Source organism: Taudactylus pleione, unplaced genomic scaffold (genome assembly GCF_031769625.1).
Source record: "Taudactylus pleione unplaced genomic scaffold, aTauple2 ptg000810l, whole genome shotgun sequence".
Lineage (NCBI taxonomy): Eukaryota > Metazoa > Chordata > Amphibia > Anura > Myobatrachidae > Taudactylus > Taudactylus pleione.
The window spans coordinates 1,031,015-1,046,460 of NW_028285212.1; the positions used below are offsets into that span (position 1 = coordinate 1,031,015).

The following is a 15,446-nucleotide window of genomic DNA, read 5'->3' on the forward strand; positions in this document are numbered from 1 at the left end:
ACATTTCCTCTCTAAACTATAGATGCTGCCTGTTACTATGTACTCAGTCCACAAGGTACTAAACAGTCCAGGTTTTACGTATATCCATGCTTGAGCCCAGATATTTAAATCAAAATGACTGAGTTACTAATTAAGATCTCTGTGCTCAAACATGATATACTTAAAACCCGGACTGTTAGTGTGCCTTGAGTTAGGGAAGCACTGTCTACAGGTACATAACATCATGTTGTGTATATGGTCATCGGTGGGCAGAGAAAGCAGAAATATGTAACTATATCTATATACAGTGATGTGGTGCTGCACAGCATTCATGCAATCAATGACTGCAAAACATAGTTTGTATGGCTTCTGGAAGAGGTGTCTCCCACCAATAGCAGGATGTTCTTACCAGTATAAAGGGTTAACAAAATGAAGTATAGCAAAGCACCATGTACAGTGAATTACAGGGGCCAACTCCAATCTAATGGTAGATTTACTAAAGCTTCTAAAAATAAAAAGAGAGGGTGTTGCCTATAGCAACCAATCAGATTATAGCTACAGGATCATTCTCCTGTTGCAATCTAGAAAATTATATCTGATTGGCTGCTATGGTCAACACCTTAATCTGTCTGTTTTAGAAGCTTTATTAAATTAATCCTTAAGAATACTACTAGTATGTACTAGCAAGAGTCTGACACCCATGTAATTCCTCTGCCTGACTACAGGTGTCATACTTTCCCAAACACACCAAAGAACAAACACAGAAGACTGGTGTTGGGGGGAAAAAAGGCCCCATAAAGTACTTTAATGAGAATATTTATACATGTTTATATATATATTCATTGTTCTATTTGATGACAGACTGTGTGGAGGGATCGTGCAGGGAAAGGGAATTCGTTGGGATTGGTCCTTCCCCCAACAGTACTAACACAACATATTTTACACAGGAGCGGGCAGAGATTATGAACTTAAGAGAAAAAAGGGTAATGGAGTTGAATTACTGTACAGAATGACCATCCACGCCATATGAAAATTAAGTCAACTCCCCAGGGCCCTATTTCATGGCAGTAGACAGGTCATCACACAAAGGCAGTGCTAGAAGTGAGAGCCCTAAAACCAAGTACATTCTCCAGGACCCAAACTCCTGAGTACCTCCGGGCCAGGGCAGTATAGAGTAAAGACATCCCCTTCTGTAAGTAAACTTCAGCTTCTCTTCTGGGTTTGCTAAACCTCTGCACAGGCTCCATAACAGTGGGTAACAAGTGTTAATAAAAAGACACAGACAGGGGAGGGAGAAGGAGAATAGAAGATGTGGTGTTATTTACACAGGGGAAGCCGCACGGCCCTCAGTACACAGAATAGATCCGAATACCGCAGCACAGAACCATACTAAATATCATCTCGATAATCTAAAAAATAAAGAGAGGAGAAATCAATGAATAAATAAAATAAATGCAAGTGACATAACCAGCATATCTTGCACTGCAGTATAATATTACACCTAAAGCAATGTAGTAATTGGCATTTACAGAGCAGGCCAAATACTGTTTTGTGACCATATGCAGCAATTTAGGGCCCAATTCAGAACCGCACACAAAACAGCCGCAGTTGAGATCTGTTGTACTGCGCATGCACCTGTCCAGCCTAACGTCTGCCTCTCTCCAGAGTTAGCAGAGTCGCACAGAAATCAGCTGGATCTCCTGTAGTGGCTAAATGGGTGTAGCTGGTCGGCAATGGGGTGCTAGCAATTAGAATAAGCTTACCATAGGCACAAGAGAATTGCCGGCTATTCAGAATGAGCGTATGCAAAGATCTGGTGATTTAAGTTTGATCGTTTGCACAGAGGATGGGGTGCAGAGTCATGCTGATCTCAATAACAGCTGCTCTCACAATCGAATGTATAGCCGACGCACAGCCGCTCACACGGGGGCCATAGGGAGAGTGCAGGATTCCATGGTGCGAACACAAGATGCTGGAAGTGGGGATCTCAGTTGTTTAGCTCTCAGTTCTCGGAGGCGGCATTAGCTTATTTTGCACATCTGTCTGTTGGATTTTGTTACTCAATTCATATAACTATTCAAATGATCTCTAAAATTAAATAGTCAACATACGGACATTTATCCATTCATAGGTCAAATAGAACTGTGTTATCAAAGAGCAGATTACAGTCATCAGGAATACACAGCAGCACAGTACAAGGGAAATAGGGAATGACACCACTGGTAGATAACAGACTATGGTCATTGTGTAATAAACAAATTATATTTCTATATGTGATCAGCTTGTGTATCAAAAGGCATAAAGCACCATACTGCAAATAACAGCCTAGCCCTAGTGCAACTGTATTATATATAATCCATATGGTATGTAGTAATTATGTCGGTATGGAAAAAATGTCCACATGGTCACTATGACGACATTTTTGAAAGTCAACAGTCACAGTGTCGTCAACTACATGTTTAGTTTATGATGACAATTAGAATGCCGACATAACATAACACACATATAGCTCTCAGTAGGGAGTGCATAACTCCACCTAATATTGATGGAACCAGTTAGTGCTGTTATTACACTCGGGTCCTGAATACTGTCAGAAAAATCCTGCATTCAGGACCACGAACAATATTTTCAGTGGCAAAAACAAACGTCACAGTATTTAGGGACTGACTTTTATGATCGTGTGTTGTTGTTCTTCTAGTTGAAGTTAATGGACACACAAATGGGTTCTAAGCACGGCCGCATTGCAAGCACAGGAATAAATGCCGATCCTAATGAGTCATTACTAATTTTAGTGGTGTGCAGTCATTCTTTTAAGACCTACAATAATATACACTACTCTTCCTAAAGCACCTTCTCTATACCTGCTGAATTCCTGTAACCCATACTGTACAGAGGAGCTAACCCTCTAAAGCGCAAAGAAATATGCTGGCACCACATAAGTAAATGGTATTATTATTATTAATAATAATAATCTGTCCCCTGGCTGACCTGAGACAATGCTCTGCTGCTATCCTCCTGTATTCATCCAAATGAAGCAGTCAGGAGGCACCAGACGCAGCAGCTGTACACAGCACCCACAAGTAAGAAGTTCCAGGTGTTAGGGAGGAATCTGGGGTGGCAGTGACTATGCTCCTATAACTGGGGGCTCCAGGGTGAAGTGAAGTTGACACTTACAGTTACTGAGTGTCTGGTGGTTGAGTATAACCAGTACAAGTGGTCAGTAATGGCAGGTTACTGATAGTAAAAATAAACCCAAGACAAACCTGTATAATTTCAAAGTTTCCTCCCCCAGACAGTGTGGAAGAGTAAAATAATAGGTAGATGTTTGGCAATGAATAAATACTGATATATGCGATATACATTAACCTAGAACGCCCAGACCTATTGAATTCAGCAAAGCAAAGAGCTACAGCTCCAACCATCGGCACTGACATATAGTGAATGGCCAGGAATTTTGTGCACATTGCATATGTTTTTTTGTTACTTTATGTAAGTAGTGCTCCAGCAAGTAGGCTATTGTTATTACCAATGTCTATCACTCGGAGTCTGTATGGAAAATTAGCTTCTCCGACAAACTGCAAAATGCAGGCTCTCATTATAGTGTAAGATTAGGCCCGAACTCCGCCAGCTCTGACATAGCGCAGAAGTCATCCTTTCCCCTGTAAATGTGATCTCTCTCCACTAGTTGGCACCGGTGAGCCTACTCTATACTTTGCAGGTAACGACTTTGTATCACCAAACTTTTCCTTTCTGCAGGACAATGTGCCGCTGCCTTGCTGCACACTTATTTCTCCCAAAGTGGAGGTGTCTTTTTACTCTTTTGAAGTGTTAATCTAGAACAGCTACCAGAACTAGTGAAAGCAGATGTAACGTTTAAAGATTGCAAACGCTGAAATACAGCATGGTCCTAGTCAGAGGCAGATAATTATGTCACTGCACATATAACAGCAGCGGAGAAGAGAAATAGAGAGAAGAACGTATGTTCGCTGGTCTTACCATAATAACAGCCACCACTGCAGCCGCAATGCCAACCAAGTGCAGTTTAGATTGGAATAAAGCATCAATTCGGTCATGGCAATCCTACAATAAAATGGAAGTGAAGAAATAGATTAAAGCTTCTACTGAGAATAAAACCCCCTTATCCGCATACCAAGACTACAGGCATTGTTATCATTGTACTGCATCATCTACTCACCACATCTTTTATTCCAGCCGGACATAGGTTATCTCCCGAGATAAACAACAATTTGGAGTCATCTTTACAGCACTGCAGCTATAAGGAGCAAAATATGACAAAAAAAAGTATATTAGTAAAAGTCTCACAAAATGAATAAAACCAAAGTAAAAACAATAGAAACACTACTTAAAAAACCCACAACAGTAACATTTGTTTTCTAGTAGTATGAAAGCACTCAAAGCTGTTTCATATACAGTAAATGCCATTACTACAATGTAGGGATGTGCAGGCTCGGATAGGTTCGAATTTTCCCGCCAAGTTCGGATTTTTCCCGCCAAAAATCGGGTCTCAGAAAGAGGTAAAACGTCATCTTTCATGGACAATCATCATCATTCCTGGACAAAAGTAAATGGAAGATGATGTTTGTCCATGAAAGAAGACGTTTTGCCTCTTCCTGAGACCTGATTTTTGGCGGGAAAATTTGAACCTATCCGAGCCTGCACATCCTTACTGCAATGGCACATGTCTTGAGCAAAGATAAACCATACTTGCAGTCTATGAAGTGCTATTCTCCAGGAAATGGTCGGAGGAGATGCAGCGGACCACTCTGAGGTTCAGGGCCGGGCTCTAACGTAATTTCCGTGCCATTTTAGCCCCGCCCCCTCCATACGAATCCACGATTCCTAGTAATTATCTCCCCATCCTGCCCACTTCGCTAGGAAGTAGGTAGGATGCGGAAGATCCAGCCACTCTTCCGGCTGTGCTTGAAACTACCGAATAAAAACGCACCTTCCAGTACAGTAGGTAAGTATTCAATAAACCCTCTCTGATTCCTACAATTTGTAACACAGTACAATTGAGAACAGTATAAAGGAAATATATGACTTACAGTCTCATGGAAAACTTTGATCACCGGTTTGGCCTTTTCTCTCTCCTCCGGTTTTCCATTTTTGGCTTGCTCATAAGCTTCATCATAAAACTGTTTAATCTCTTTCGACACCTGATAAAGAAAGAAGATATTCATTTATACAGCCTTCAAGAACTGCTCTGAAGAAATTCCTATCAAGATGATCATGGTCGCACATATTTAGCCTATTTTAGTAGTTATGTCATATACAAAACACGTTATTGTATTAGCAAATTAGATAATCAGAAAATTCACACTATAGTGAATTAGATCATCAGAGTGTTCACAGCAGCACATAATATTTCATGAGAGAAGAGTTCTTATCTTGTGGAAGCAGTGACCTGTCCTCTTAATGACATTAGCCACGGCAGTACGACATGTTACAGTGCATAGTCTTATGTGATTAGGAGAGTGGATGCAAGCAGGAAACCACATAGCAAGCATTAGCCAGTGCAAAAGGAGCAGTGGGGTCAAATGTACTTGAATATGAGCCAAAGGTCATGCGCTCAACTTGCTTTATGGTCTCTCTGTATGCTGCTAATGCAAAAACTAGGCGATAAACGCATAACATATCATTGTTACAGTATTTTGTGTGGCTGCCATGTGTTATTAGTTCTGACAGTAGAGTGCCATTATCAGTGTCTCTGTCTCATTTGCCTGGTCTGAAAGCAGACCATATGTTGTTCCACACAAATTACAACAGCTTTGGATGTTGCCCAGTAGTAGGTGGGTATTATGTTACTGTAAGCATTGTATGACATTAACTGGGGTAAGGCACTTAGGAGAAACTTGGAAAATGTGACAGAAAGCCAGCAAAGTATGGGCAACCATAAAATATAACCCTGATATGGCTAATAGTTTTATGTTGTTCATCTTATCTTTTGTATTAGCTGCCCCATGTGGCTGAAACAATTAAAGAACATGTTTGAGGTTACAGTGTCTTTAAGGATTAGTGGGCCAGGAAATGACCACATTTTAGGCCAGAATAGAAATGGATTCCTTTAACCCAGGGATGGGGAACCTCAGGCCCGGGGGCCGTATAAGGCCCTCGGAATCATTTGGTCTGGCCCTCCGAGCTTTTTTCTGCTAGCCTCATCTGGCTAGCAGGGTGCCTAGAATGGAATGGGTATGAAATACCGCCAGCTGCACGGCCAGCGGTTCGTTTCCCGTCAGCGGCAGCCCGTCAAAAGCAGAGTTAGAAGCAGCGGAAGCCCGACAGCGCTGGAAACCCGATCGTGGATAGGTTAGTATATACTAACCTAACCCCCCTAACCCTCCTTAGGGGTGCCTAACCCTAACTTCCCCCCCAAGTGCCTAACCGTAACCACCCCCTTCCCCGCTGCCTAACCCTAAGTCTCCCCCTGGGGTGCCTAACCCTAACCCTCCCTCCCCCTAGCCTAACCCTAATCCTCCCAGGTGGGTGCCTAACCCTAAATCCCCCCCAGGAGCCCTAAACCTAACCCTCCCCCCACCGCTGCGCCCGGCATTGCTACGATCGGGATGCCGGGCACCCACTCCCGGCGTCGGGGAAATGCGGGCGTCTACTTCTAGACGCCCGGCATTTCACCCTTACCGGGAAATGATAGTCGGGAAGCCGGCTGACGGTATTTAGGCAGTCGGCTTCCCGATTGCTTGCCCCAAGAATGGCACTCAGCAGCCAGAATCTATGCAGCAGTGCCATCTAGAGCGTCCTTAGGATGCTTCAGACAGTCACACCGCTGCCCTTAAAGCTCCCCGGAGCATCCTCAGGATGCTCAGGGCATTGCTGTAATGACCGCCAATTGTGGCCCTGCCCCGTGTGACATCACACGGAGGGGACGTGGCCTGCAAATAATGTTATATATATCAAAATGGCCCTCGGCAGAAAAAAGGTTCCCCATCCCTGCTTTAACCCATTAACCCATGACTGCAAGCCTCTGTATGTAGCCCCAAATTATATTTGTTTAATAACATTTGTTTTCTTTTTTTTAATTTAAGAAATAATTAACTAGAACAATCATTCCCCATGCTTTTTTTTTTTTTTAAGTGAGGTGGCTATTTTAGGAACGTAATGTGTGCCCCTCCGCACCTATATTTCCAAAATTCATGTGGGCACAGACAGCCAAGGTGGCTCATTTCTCTGGTGATAACCAGACCAAGAGACATAATGCACGTATGTTAAAATAAGTGGAAGGTGCATATTTATATTCCTAGTACCCGTTCCAGTTTGGTACAAACCATTCTTGTCAGGAGATCAGCAGCTACTCAGAAAGGTATTACAATGCCTGTGTTTACAACTGTTTGCCCAAGTTCTAGCAACTAATTAAATGAAAAACATAAAACATTCTGCCATGGCGCCACCTTCTGGGAAGCAACTTATAAACAGAAGTTGTTCAATAGTGTAGTATATAAGATAAAAACAAACACTACTTCATTTAGATCTTAAATGGTGAGAACCACACATACACAAAAAAGGGAAGAGTATGCTTATCAGTTCCTGTGGATCTTTGCTATCAGTTGACCATTCTGCCTGGCTATAAACTATTTTTTTTCTAATAAGCACTGAACTCAGATCTGCTTCTAAACAAAACTAATTTCTACATTGGGCTCAAAAGGTAATAGACTGCGGATTTGATGAGGCAGGTGGTCTAAAGGTGCGTACACACTGGGCGATCAGGAAAGACTGTACGATTACGACATCGTAATCGTACCGTCGTTCCTGATCCCCTGTAGTGTCTGCACTGAGCGATCAGTTCTTCAGTACAGGCACAGTCCATCATTCCTGAACATGCCAATCTGTCGTTATCGGCAGATTGTGCTGCATGTTCAGGTGATGGACAATGTCGAAAATGACCAGTGGGAAAGCGCATCGCTGGTCGTTTCCGACATAAAAGTGCACGATTTGTGCACGATTACTGAGCGACTGCACGATTACAATGTCGTAATAGTGCAATCGCGCAGTAAAATCGCACCTTTATTTCCTCACTATTTAAGCAAACCTTACTTTGGGCCTCATTTATCAATGAGTTTTATCATTCACAACGAGTGATAAAACTAGTGCGTATGATAAATGGTGCTCCGGCCAATCAGCTCCCAACTGTCATTTTTCAAACAGATGACAGTTGGGAGCCGATTGTGTATAATAATGGTGCTCCAGCCAATCAGCTCCCAACTGTCAATTTTCAAACAGATTACAGTTGGGAGCTGATTGGCTGGAGCACCATTATCATACACAGAGTTTTAGGACTCGTTGTGAATGATAAACGCGTTGATAACTGAGGTTCTTTGATTTGTGCCTTTGTGAAATTTACAACAAACTCATCTGAAACTAAAATCTAAAATAAAATCACACACAGCACAGTGGTAGCATTGCCGCCTCACAGGACTGAGGTCATGAGTTCAATTCCCAACATAAAAAGACAATAAGTAGATTCTATCAAAATAGTGTTTGTGTGTGTGTACAAGTAGAGAAAATAGATTGTAGGCACTTCTTGGGCAGAGATGTGAATGACTAAATAGTCTCTGTAAACTGCTACATAATATGGCTGTGCTGAATAACTAAATAGATAAAAAATATAAAATCTCATAAAAGGTTGAAGTTGCATATTTGTCCTACTGCCACACCTTATGTTAAGTCAATCCTCCAAAAAGTGCATTTTCGGGGGTTAAACAGCATTTTTGCCCATAGTACATCCCACCCTATAAGTGGTGCTGGGCATATTATACCACACCTGTTACCCGTACAAAGTAGCGGAAGCCATTATCCAAAATCTGAGAGTTCACAGATGTCCATAGTGGATTGAATGGCTGACTTATCAATAGTGAATAATATTTCTCACACCAGTATAATACATCACAAGCACTCTGACATCACTGTGTAGAGCTCTTACCTGCTCCCTGTTTACGAAACCCCAGATACCGGCGGCAACTTCACATGCAAAAAGGATCACTAAGCAGGCGAAGAACTGCAGAGATATGAAGTACAGTAGAGGTGAGGAGACTGGACAGTGGTGTAAGAAGGGTTCTCAATTCTCATATCACTGAAGTACATTTGCTGCAAAGGCATAGCGTGATACATGGCTGGCTTGTTAAATAATTGAAACATGTTAAATGCATCTTCCACTTTACTACTGATCTGTATTGATGCAAAAATGTATGTTCTCCTGCAAGCATTAAACTTGCACAAATATTACCATAGTAAGTGGACAGTGGCAGGAATCACCCTGTGTGTCTCCATGCCATAGCTGTTGTTGTACTGTGGCTCTCATTTTCCACACCCTGGATTGAGTTTTACATCGATGCGATTGGATGGGAATGCCTTGTGCACATCACAGCCCACGTCTACTACCCACTCTCTGGGGGAGTCTACCTGTGTCTGTCCAGCAGTACTGGAACAAGTCATAGCATACTTTGTCAGCTGAATGTGCTGGGACTTATAGTGCCACAGCAGTAGTACTTTTGCCTGCCACTGTGCTTTACGCTTCCCAATGAGCAGCTCTTCTAGACGTGATACCACATGCAGCGGCCATTCACAGCGGGGAGTCGGGAGCTGCCATTTGCCGCGAGCATCTCCTCTGCCGGGGCAATTGCAGTTATGGGAGCCAGTGCAGCAGTACCCGCAGGCGAGATGCCACCTGTAGCGGCTGCGGTGAACATAGACACTCTTTTTCCTCTGCTGGCTCCATTGTGCATTTCAGGAGCCAGCGCTGCAGTGCCCGCAGGTAAATACAGCGGAGGACTCTAGGCCAGCACTCCGAGCATGAGACACAGGACAGTGTCTGAAATAAGCAGCATTGACGGTCACCTATTGTTGCCCAAGCTATACAGTGGGCACAATATACTAACAATTTCCAGTGGACAGGAGAAAGTGAGATCATATGTACAGTGCATCCGGAAAGTATTCACAGCGCTTCACTTTTTCCACATTTTGTTATGTTACAGCCTTATTCCAAAATGGAATAAATTCATTTTCGTCCTCAAAATTCTACACACAATACCCCATAATGACAACGTGTAAAACGTTTTTTTTAGATTTTTGCAAATTTAATTTAAAAAACAAAACCAAAACCTAAGCACAAGTACATAAGTATTCACAGCCTTTGCTCAATACTTTGTTGATGCACCTTTGGCAGCAATTACAGCCTCAAGTATTTTTGAATATGATGCCACAAGCTTGGCACACCTATGTTTGGGCAGTTTTGCCCATTCCTCTTTGCAGCACCTCTCAAGCTCTATCAGGTTGGATGGGAAGCGTCGGTGCACAGCCATTTTCAGATCTCTCCAGAGATGTTCAATTGCACTCAAGTCTGGGCTCTGGCTGGGCCACTCAAGGACATTCACAGAGTTGTCCTGAAGCCACTCCTTTGATATCTTTGCTGTGTGCTTAGGGTCGTTGTCCTGCTGTTGTCTGCGTTTGGGAACCTCTGCTATAGACTGTATTATAACACAGTTATATGATCATTAGTATTCCACTCCCCATATTGGACCAGTCGACCATGGCTATTGTCACACCCCAGGTTGCCTAGCAACACAGCACTATACATGCATACCTCCCAACATGACCTTCTCCAGGAGGGACACAATGCTCTGGTCCTGGACTTCCCTGGTAAGAGGTGGGGCTGCAGCACAGTTCAAAATTCAAATAGGGGAGTCACACCAACTGTCATTTCACACACTGCCAAACATCACTGGCTGGGACTCACTGGCAGTTGGTGTGACTCCCCTATTTGAATTTTGGACTGTACTGCAGCCCCACCCCTGGAGCCTCCACCAATCATAAATTACCAGGGAAGTCCAGGACCAGAGCATTGTGTCCCTCCTGGAGAGGGTCATGTTGGGAGGTATGATACATGCCACATGCATACCTGGCTTCTAGTGATATACCCAACGTAGATGACAGCTCTTGTTAATCAAATGTATTTGTTGTTATAGAACATGGACATGTCTGATTTATAATTATTGTTAAACATTAAGGACCTTAGAATCAGACAGGCTTTTTTTGGGCTGCAACTTGCATTTTCTTTAGTGAACATGTGCGTCTTTTCTCATTGCACATCTTTACACAGCTGCAAGTCTGACTTGCGACCGTGTATGACTACAGGGCTGGAGTGGGCACGTATGTGTATATGAGGGTCTGGGCGCAGATGTTAGGGGGGGAAGGCGATTTTGTTTAGCCTTGCCTGGGGCACCTGGAAACCTTGCACCGGCCCTGGCAGCAAGAAACGCTCCGACAAATGAAATCTCTCAGCCCTCTATCTCATTTCGGTGGTCTTGCCGAGCAGCCTTATTTTCACACTGCTCCACAAAGCCAGTCACATCCGTACACACAGACTCCTAGTTCTCTTGTTGTTTGTACAAAAATATTCTCAGTATGTTTACAATTCTTCTGGTGATTTATAACCTTTATAACTGGCCTGCTGGCAGTAAGTGCTCTGCAGAGTCGGAAAATGCAGACGCAGCAATGCCAATGCCGGCTCCTATCCAGCAACACTGCCGGAACACGTCTAATGCAGAGTAGATTGACTATTTCATATATTTATTCTGGTGGCATGGAGAAAGATTAGTGAATGGTGAATGGTCTCTGTTACTTACTGTTCCCAGTAGACACTGCGATTCCTGAATGGCTCCATAACATCCCAAGAAACCCACAAACATCATGACCGCACCAACAGCAATGATAATATAGATGCCTGGAACAAAACAACAACAGATGGTTATGGTATATGGTAGCACAGCGAAGGTTGTGGCTCTCAAGTGATAGCTGACAATTCCCAGCGGACAAGCTCATATTTGATATAAAGCATTTAAATAATTGCTGTAGCGACATTAAGATATCACTATTGCTTAGTTTAATTTTGATAGATCGCTAAACCTGGTTGCTAACGGTTACTCCACAGTAAAGCTGGAATCTGGTTGCTAAGGGTTATACCCAGAGCTAGATTAAGGCTTTGTGAGGCCCGGAGCACATAAGATAGAGAAGTCTCCCATGGTCTAAAACAAAGGTTCCCAAATGCGGTCCTCAAAGCACCCCAAAAGTCCAGGTTTTAGAAATATCCCTGGTTGAGCACAGGGGGTTAAATCAAATTGACTGAGGGCCTGATTCACTACTGTATGCAACTGCGATTACGCACACAATTGGGCGATTGTGTATGCGTTTCAACACCGTTGCAGGGGCATGCATAAAATTATCCACTGCGATGCCCTACACAGTCTGAGGCTTGATAGCGTGCGTGGTTGTTAGCAATTTCTGAGTAAGGTCAGGGCTTGTGCAAGTGTGTGAGGCTGCGAGGTCAGGGCTTGTGCAAGTGTGCGTGAGGCTGCGAGTTCAGGGCTTGTGTAAGTGTGCATGAGGCTGCGAGGTCAGGGCTTGTGCAAGTGTGCGTGAGGCTGCGAGGTCAGGGCTTGTGCAAGTGTGCGTGAGGCTGCGATGGTACTCTATTGTACCGATGTTTTTGCAGTCTTGCTAAACATTACGGATGTGTAAGGTAAGGTGGGCGTCTTTATGTTGTGCTGCGTATGGCATTGCGATCACAATGAATTAGTATAGTATCACAGTTGAACTGCGTATATAATTGCTATTGCATTCATAGTTGCGTTCTGTAGTGAATCAGGCCCTGAGGCGCTAATCAAGTCACATGTCATCAAGCATGGATATCCTTAAAATCTGGACTGTTAGTGTGCCTTGAGGACCGAGTTTGGGAACCTCTGGTCTAAAATAAAGACCATAGTGTCATCAAAGAAAACAGCTGGCAAGGAGTTTCAAGCCTCATAAGACCCTTTTGGAATCTTTAAAATGAATTAAGAACCCAGTAAAGGAATTTTGCATATTATCCAGGAGTGCCATGGTCATTAGCCCATCCTGCTCCCTCTGCACATCTTACCCCTGCCCTCATCCCTACTATGGCGCTGCAGCCCTAACAATTTCAGACATGCATATTCTTTTCCTGCCCACTGCCTCTTGCTTCTCACCCTCTGGTTGCCTGCTACTGCTGTTATTCTGCTGCTACAGGGGTACAATTCTTATATTGTATGGATGGAACTAGTTCACAAATTATCTATGATTACCTAAACTTAAATGGACTTTTTATCTTTTTTTATAAAACTGGTCTCAGCTCAGTTGGAACCCTGTGAAATAATTGCTCTTTTTACAATATACCTTAAAGGACCTGTATGGGTTAAATATGTAAAACTATTACCTACTCCTTGGATTGTACTTGGCTTGATACACTGTCTATTAGAATGTATCAAGCGGCTCCTCATGAACTAGTTCCATTTAAAACTAAGGAGGGCTTTCAATTACCTTAAACACACCTGGGGGAGCTCATCTTCACTGTTGCTTTTCTTGCACAGTCCCTCTTCTCCAGTCCTATCGTAGCTGCAGTAGAGGAGCTAGAGCCTTGAACTGGATCATGTTGCATATTGGAGTCACTGATAGGCTGAGAGTTTGACCGCGCGGCACACTCACATTATATCAGTGATTTCAACATCATATGGTGTGGTCAGGTGTGGAGACTCCAGCTCTTCTACTGCTGCTGAGAGGGTACAGGAAAATTTGCACTAACGAACGGAAGCAGCGCTCTGGAACACCAGGTCCAGGGACCCCCTGGGAGAGGAGGGCCTGGGATATGTACTCCCCGCCCCCTTCCCTCCTCCTTAATGAGCTTGGTTACACCACAGTAAAAAATAGAATTGGGTTGCTAAGAGTTAAGGCCCCCATACATCTGAGATTGATTGCAGCAATCGTGCAATTTGCAATCGATTGTGTATAAAAATCTTTCCCTTTTTCAATTGATTGCAGAATTGCCACAATCGATTGAAAAAGGGAAAGATTTTTATACACAATTGATTGCAAATTGCACGATTGCTGCAATCAATCTCTGATGTATGGGGGCCATTACAGTATACAACAGCAAAGATGGAATTCAGGGCCTGATTCAGAGCCGCTTGTAAGCGGCCGCACGCTCGCTCCGAGCGATGTTCGCACATCTGCGCATGGGTCGTAATGCGCATGTGCCAACCAGTCATTGCGGTCGGAAATCGTGCGCTCGCAAAACAGCGAGGGCCTGCTAATTTGAGTGACAGAATGAGGCGTTTGTGGGTGGTAACAGGGGAAGGTGCTTGAAAACGGGGAGTGGAGATCAGAACAGAGGCGTGCCAAACGGTCAAAACGGGCGTTTAATGGGTGTGCATAATTAACAAAGCAGCGTCATCGACCACGTCACTTGGTTGTCTTTTAGCCTGAACTGCTCGCAGTGATTGCGGGAAGTAAAACCTACCACAAGCACTGCGAGCAGTTCATACGCCTTTCGATGTACTCGATTAATCTAATAAATAGCGGAGATGACGTATGATGCGAACGGCCAGGGGGCGTCTTTACAAAATAGCGAGCGCATGTTTCGTTCTCTCGCGCAGACATAGAGGCGTCAACAGACCGCAAAGAGCGAGCGCTCAATTTAAATAGCCGGCCCCTTATTCTGAAGGACCGTTCGCAAATAGCGTCCGGCTCTGAATCAGGCCCTCAGTTGCTATGGTTGCACCAGGGTAAAGATGTAATTCTATTGCTAAGGGTTACTCCACAGTAGAGATGAAATCTGGTTGCTAAGATTTACAGTAAAGATAATCTGGTTGTTTAGGTTTATGACACAGTAAAGATAGAATCTGGTTGCTATGGGTTTCCTACATCATTGTTCTTTGGACAATGCTACTAGATAAGCCCCAATATTCTTAAACATGTCTTTTATGGAATGGAGTATACCATTTTACACTACAGTTTATTAAAAATGTATTTATTATATATTAGGTATTCCTTTAGCCATGTATCCCTGCTTCAATCCATGATGCCACAGTTATACCCTTTTCAGACATGCCTGGAGGGGACAAGGCTGTCTGGAGGGGACGGGGCTGCTTGGAGAGGGTGAGATGTCCTCCTACAATAGGGAGAAAACTATCGGCACTGGATCTGTGTAGAGAATCTTTGGTTTACAGCCCTTATAACAAGGGGTGAAGACCAAGAACCTAATGGATTGGAAAGAGGTGTCCAATCCGTGCTGCAGTCTGTAGAAGCAGCCAGCGCACACTAGCTACAGAGACGCTGCCCGATGTTGTGAGATCTGATGCCTGGAGAAGGGGTGTGTGATTGTGTATGTGTGACAATTGTGTGTGTATGGCATGTATGTGTATGTATGAACGTGATATGAGAGCAGCCCGGCAGCCTTGGCTGTTAAAATGCCAGTGTAGACCCGGCTTATGTCCGAATGGGGTTGACCCGGGTTCTCAAGCAAAAACCCGGGTCTGAGCTGGGAAATTCCCGGGTTGCATGTCTGAAAGTGGTATAAAGACATCTTCTCTTGCCACTCCACATCTGCAAATCCTTATATTGTCTGCCAGCGTCCTCCAGAATACAAT

The 15,446-nt window shown here is 43.7% G+C and overlaps 1 protein-coding gene across 1 annotated transcript in view; it reads right to left on the reverse strand.

Moving 5' to 3' along the window:
• Positions 1-753: 753 nt before the first annotated feature.
• CD81 (CD81 molecule) overlaps positions 754-15,446 on the reverse strand; it is a 62,809-nt gene continuing 48,116 nt past the window's right edge. The window contains exons 3-8 of the mRNA XM_088458153.1: positions 11,634-11,731; positions 8,933-9,007; positions 5,046-5,156; positions 4,175-4,252; positions 3,976-4,059; positions 754-1,388 (exon numbers count right to left, since the gene is read on the reverse strand). Coding sequence (XP_088314279.1) covers positions 1,326-1,388; positions 3,976-4,059; positions 4,175-4,252; positions 5,046-5,156; positions 8,933-9,007; positions 11,634-11,731 — 509 coding nt within the window. The 3' untranslated portion in view covers positions 754-1,325. The remainder of the gene's footprint in view (positions 1,389-3,975; positions 4,060-4,174; positions 4,253-5,045; positions 5,157-8,932; positions 9,008-11,633; positions 11,732-15,446) is intronic.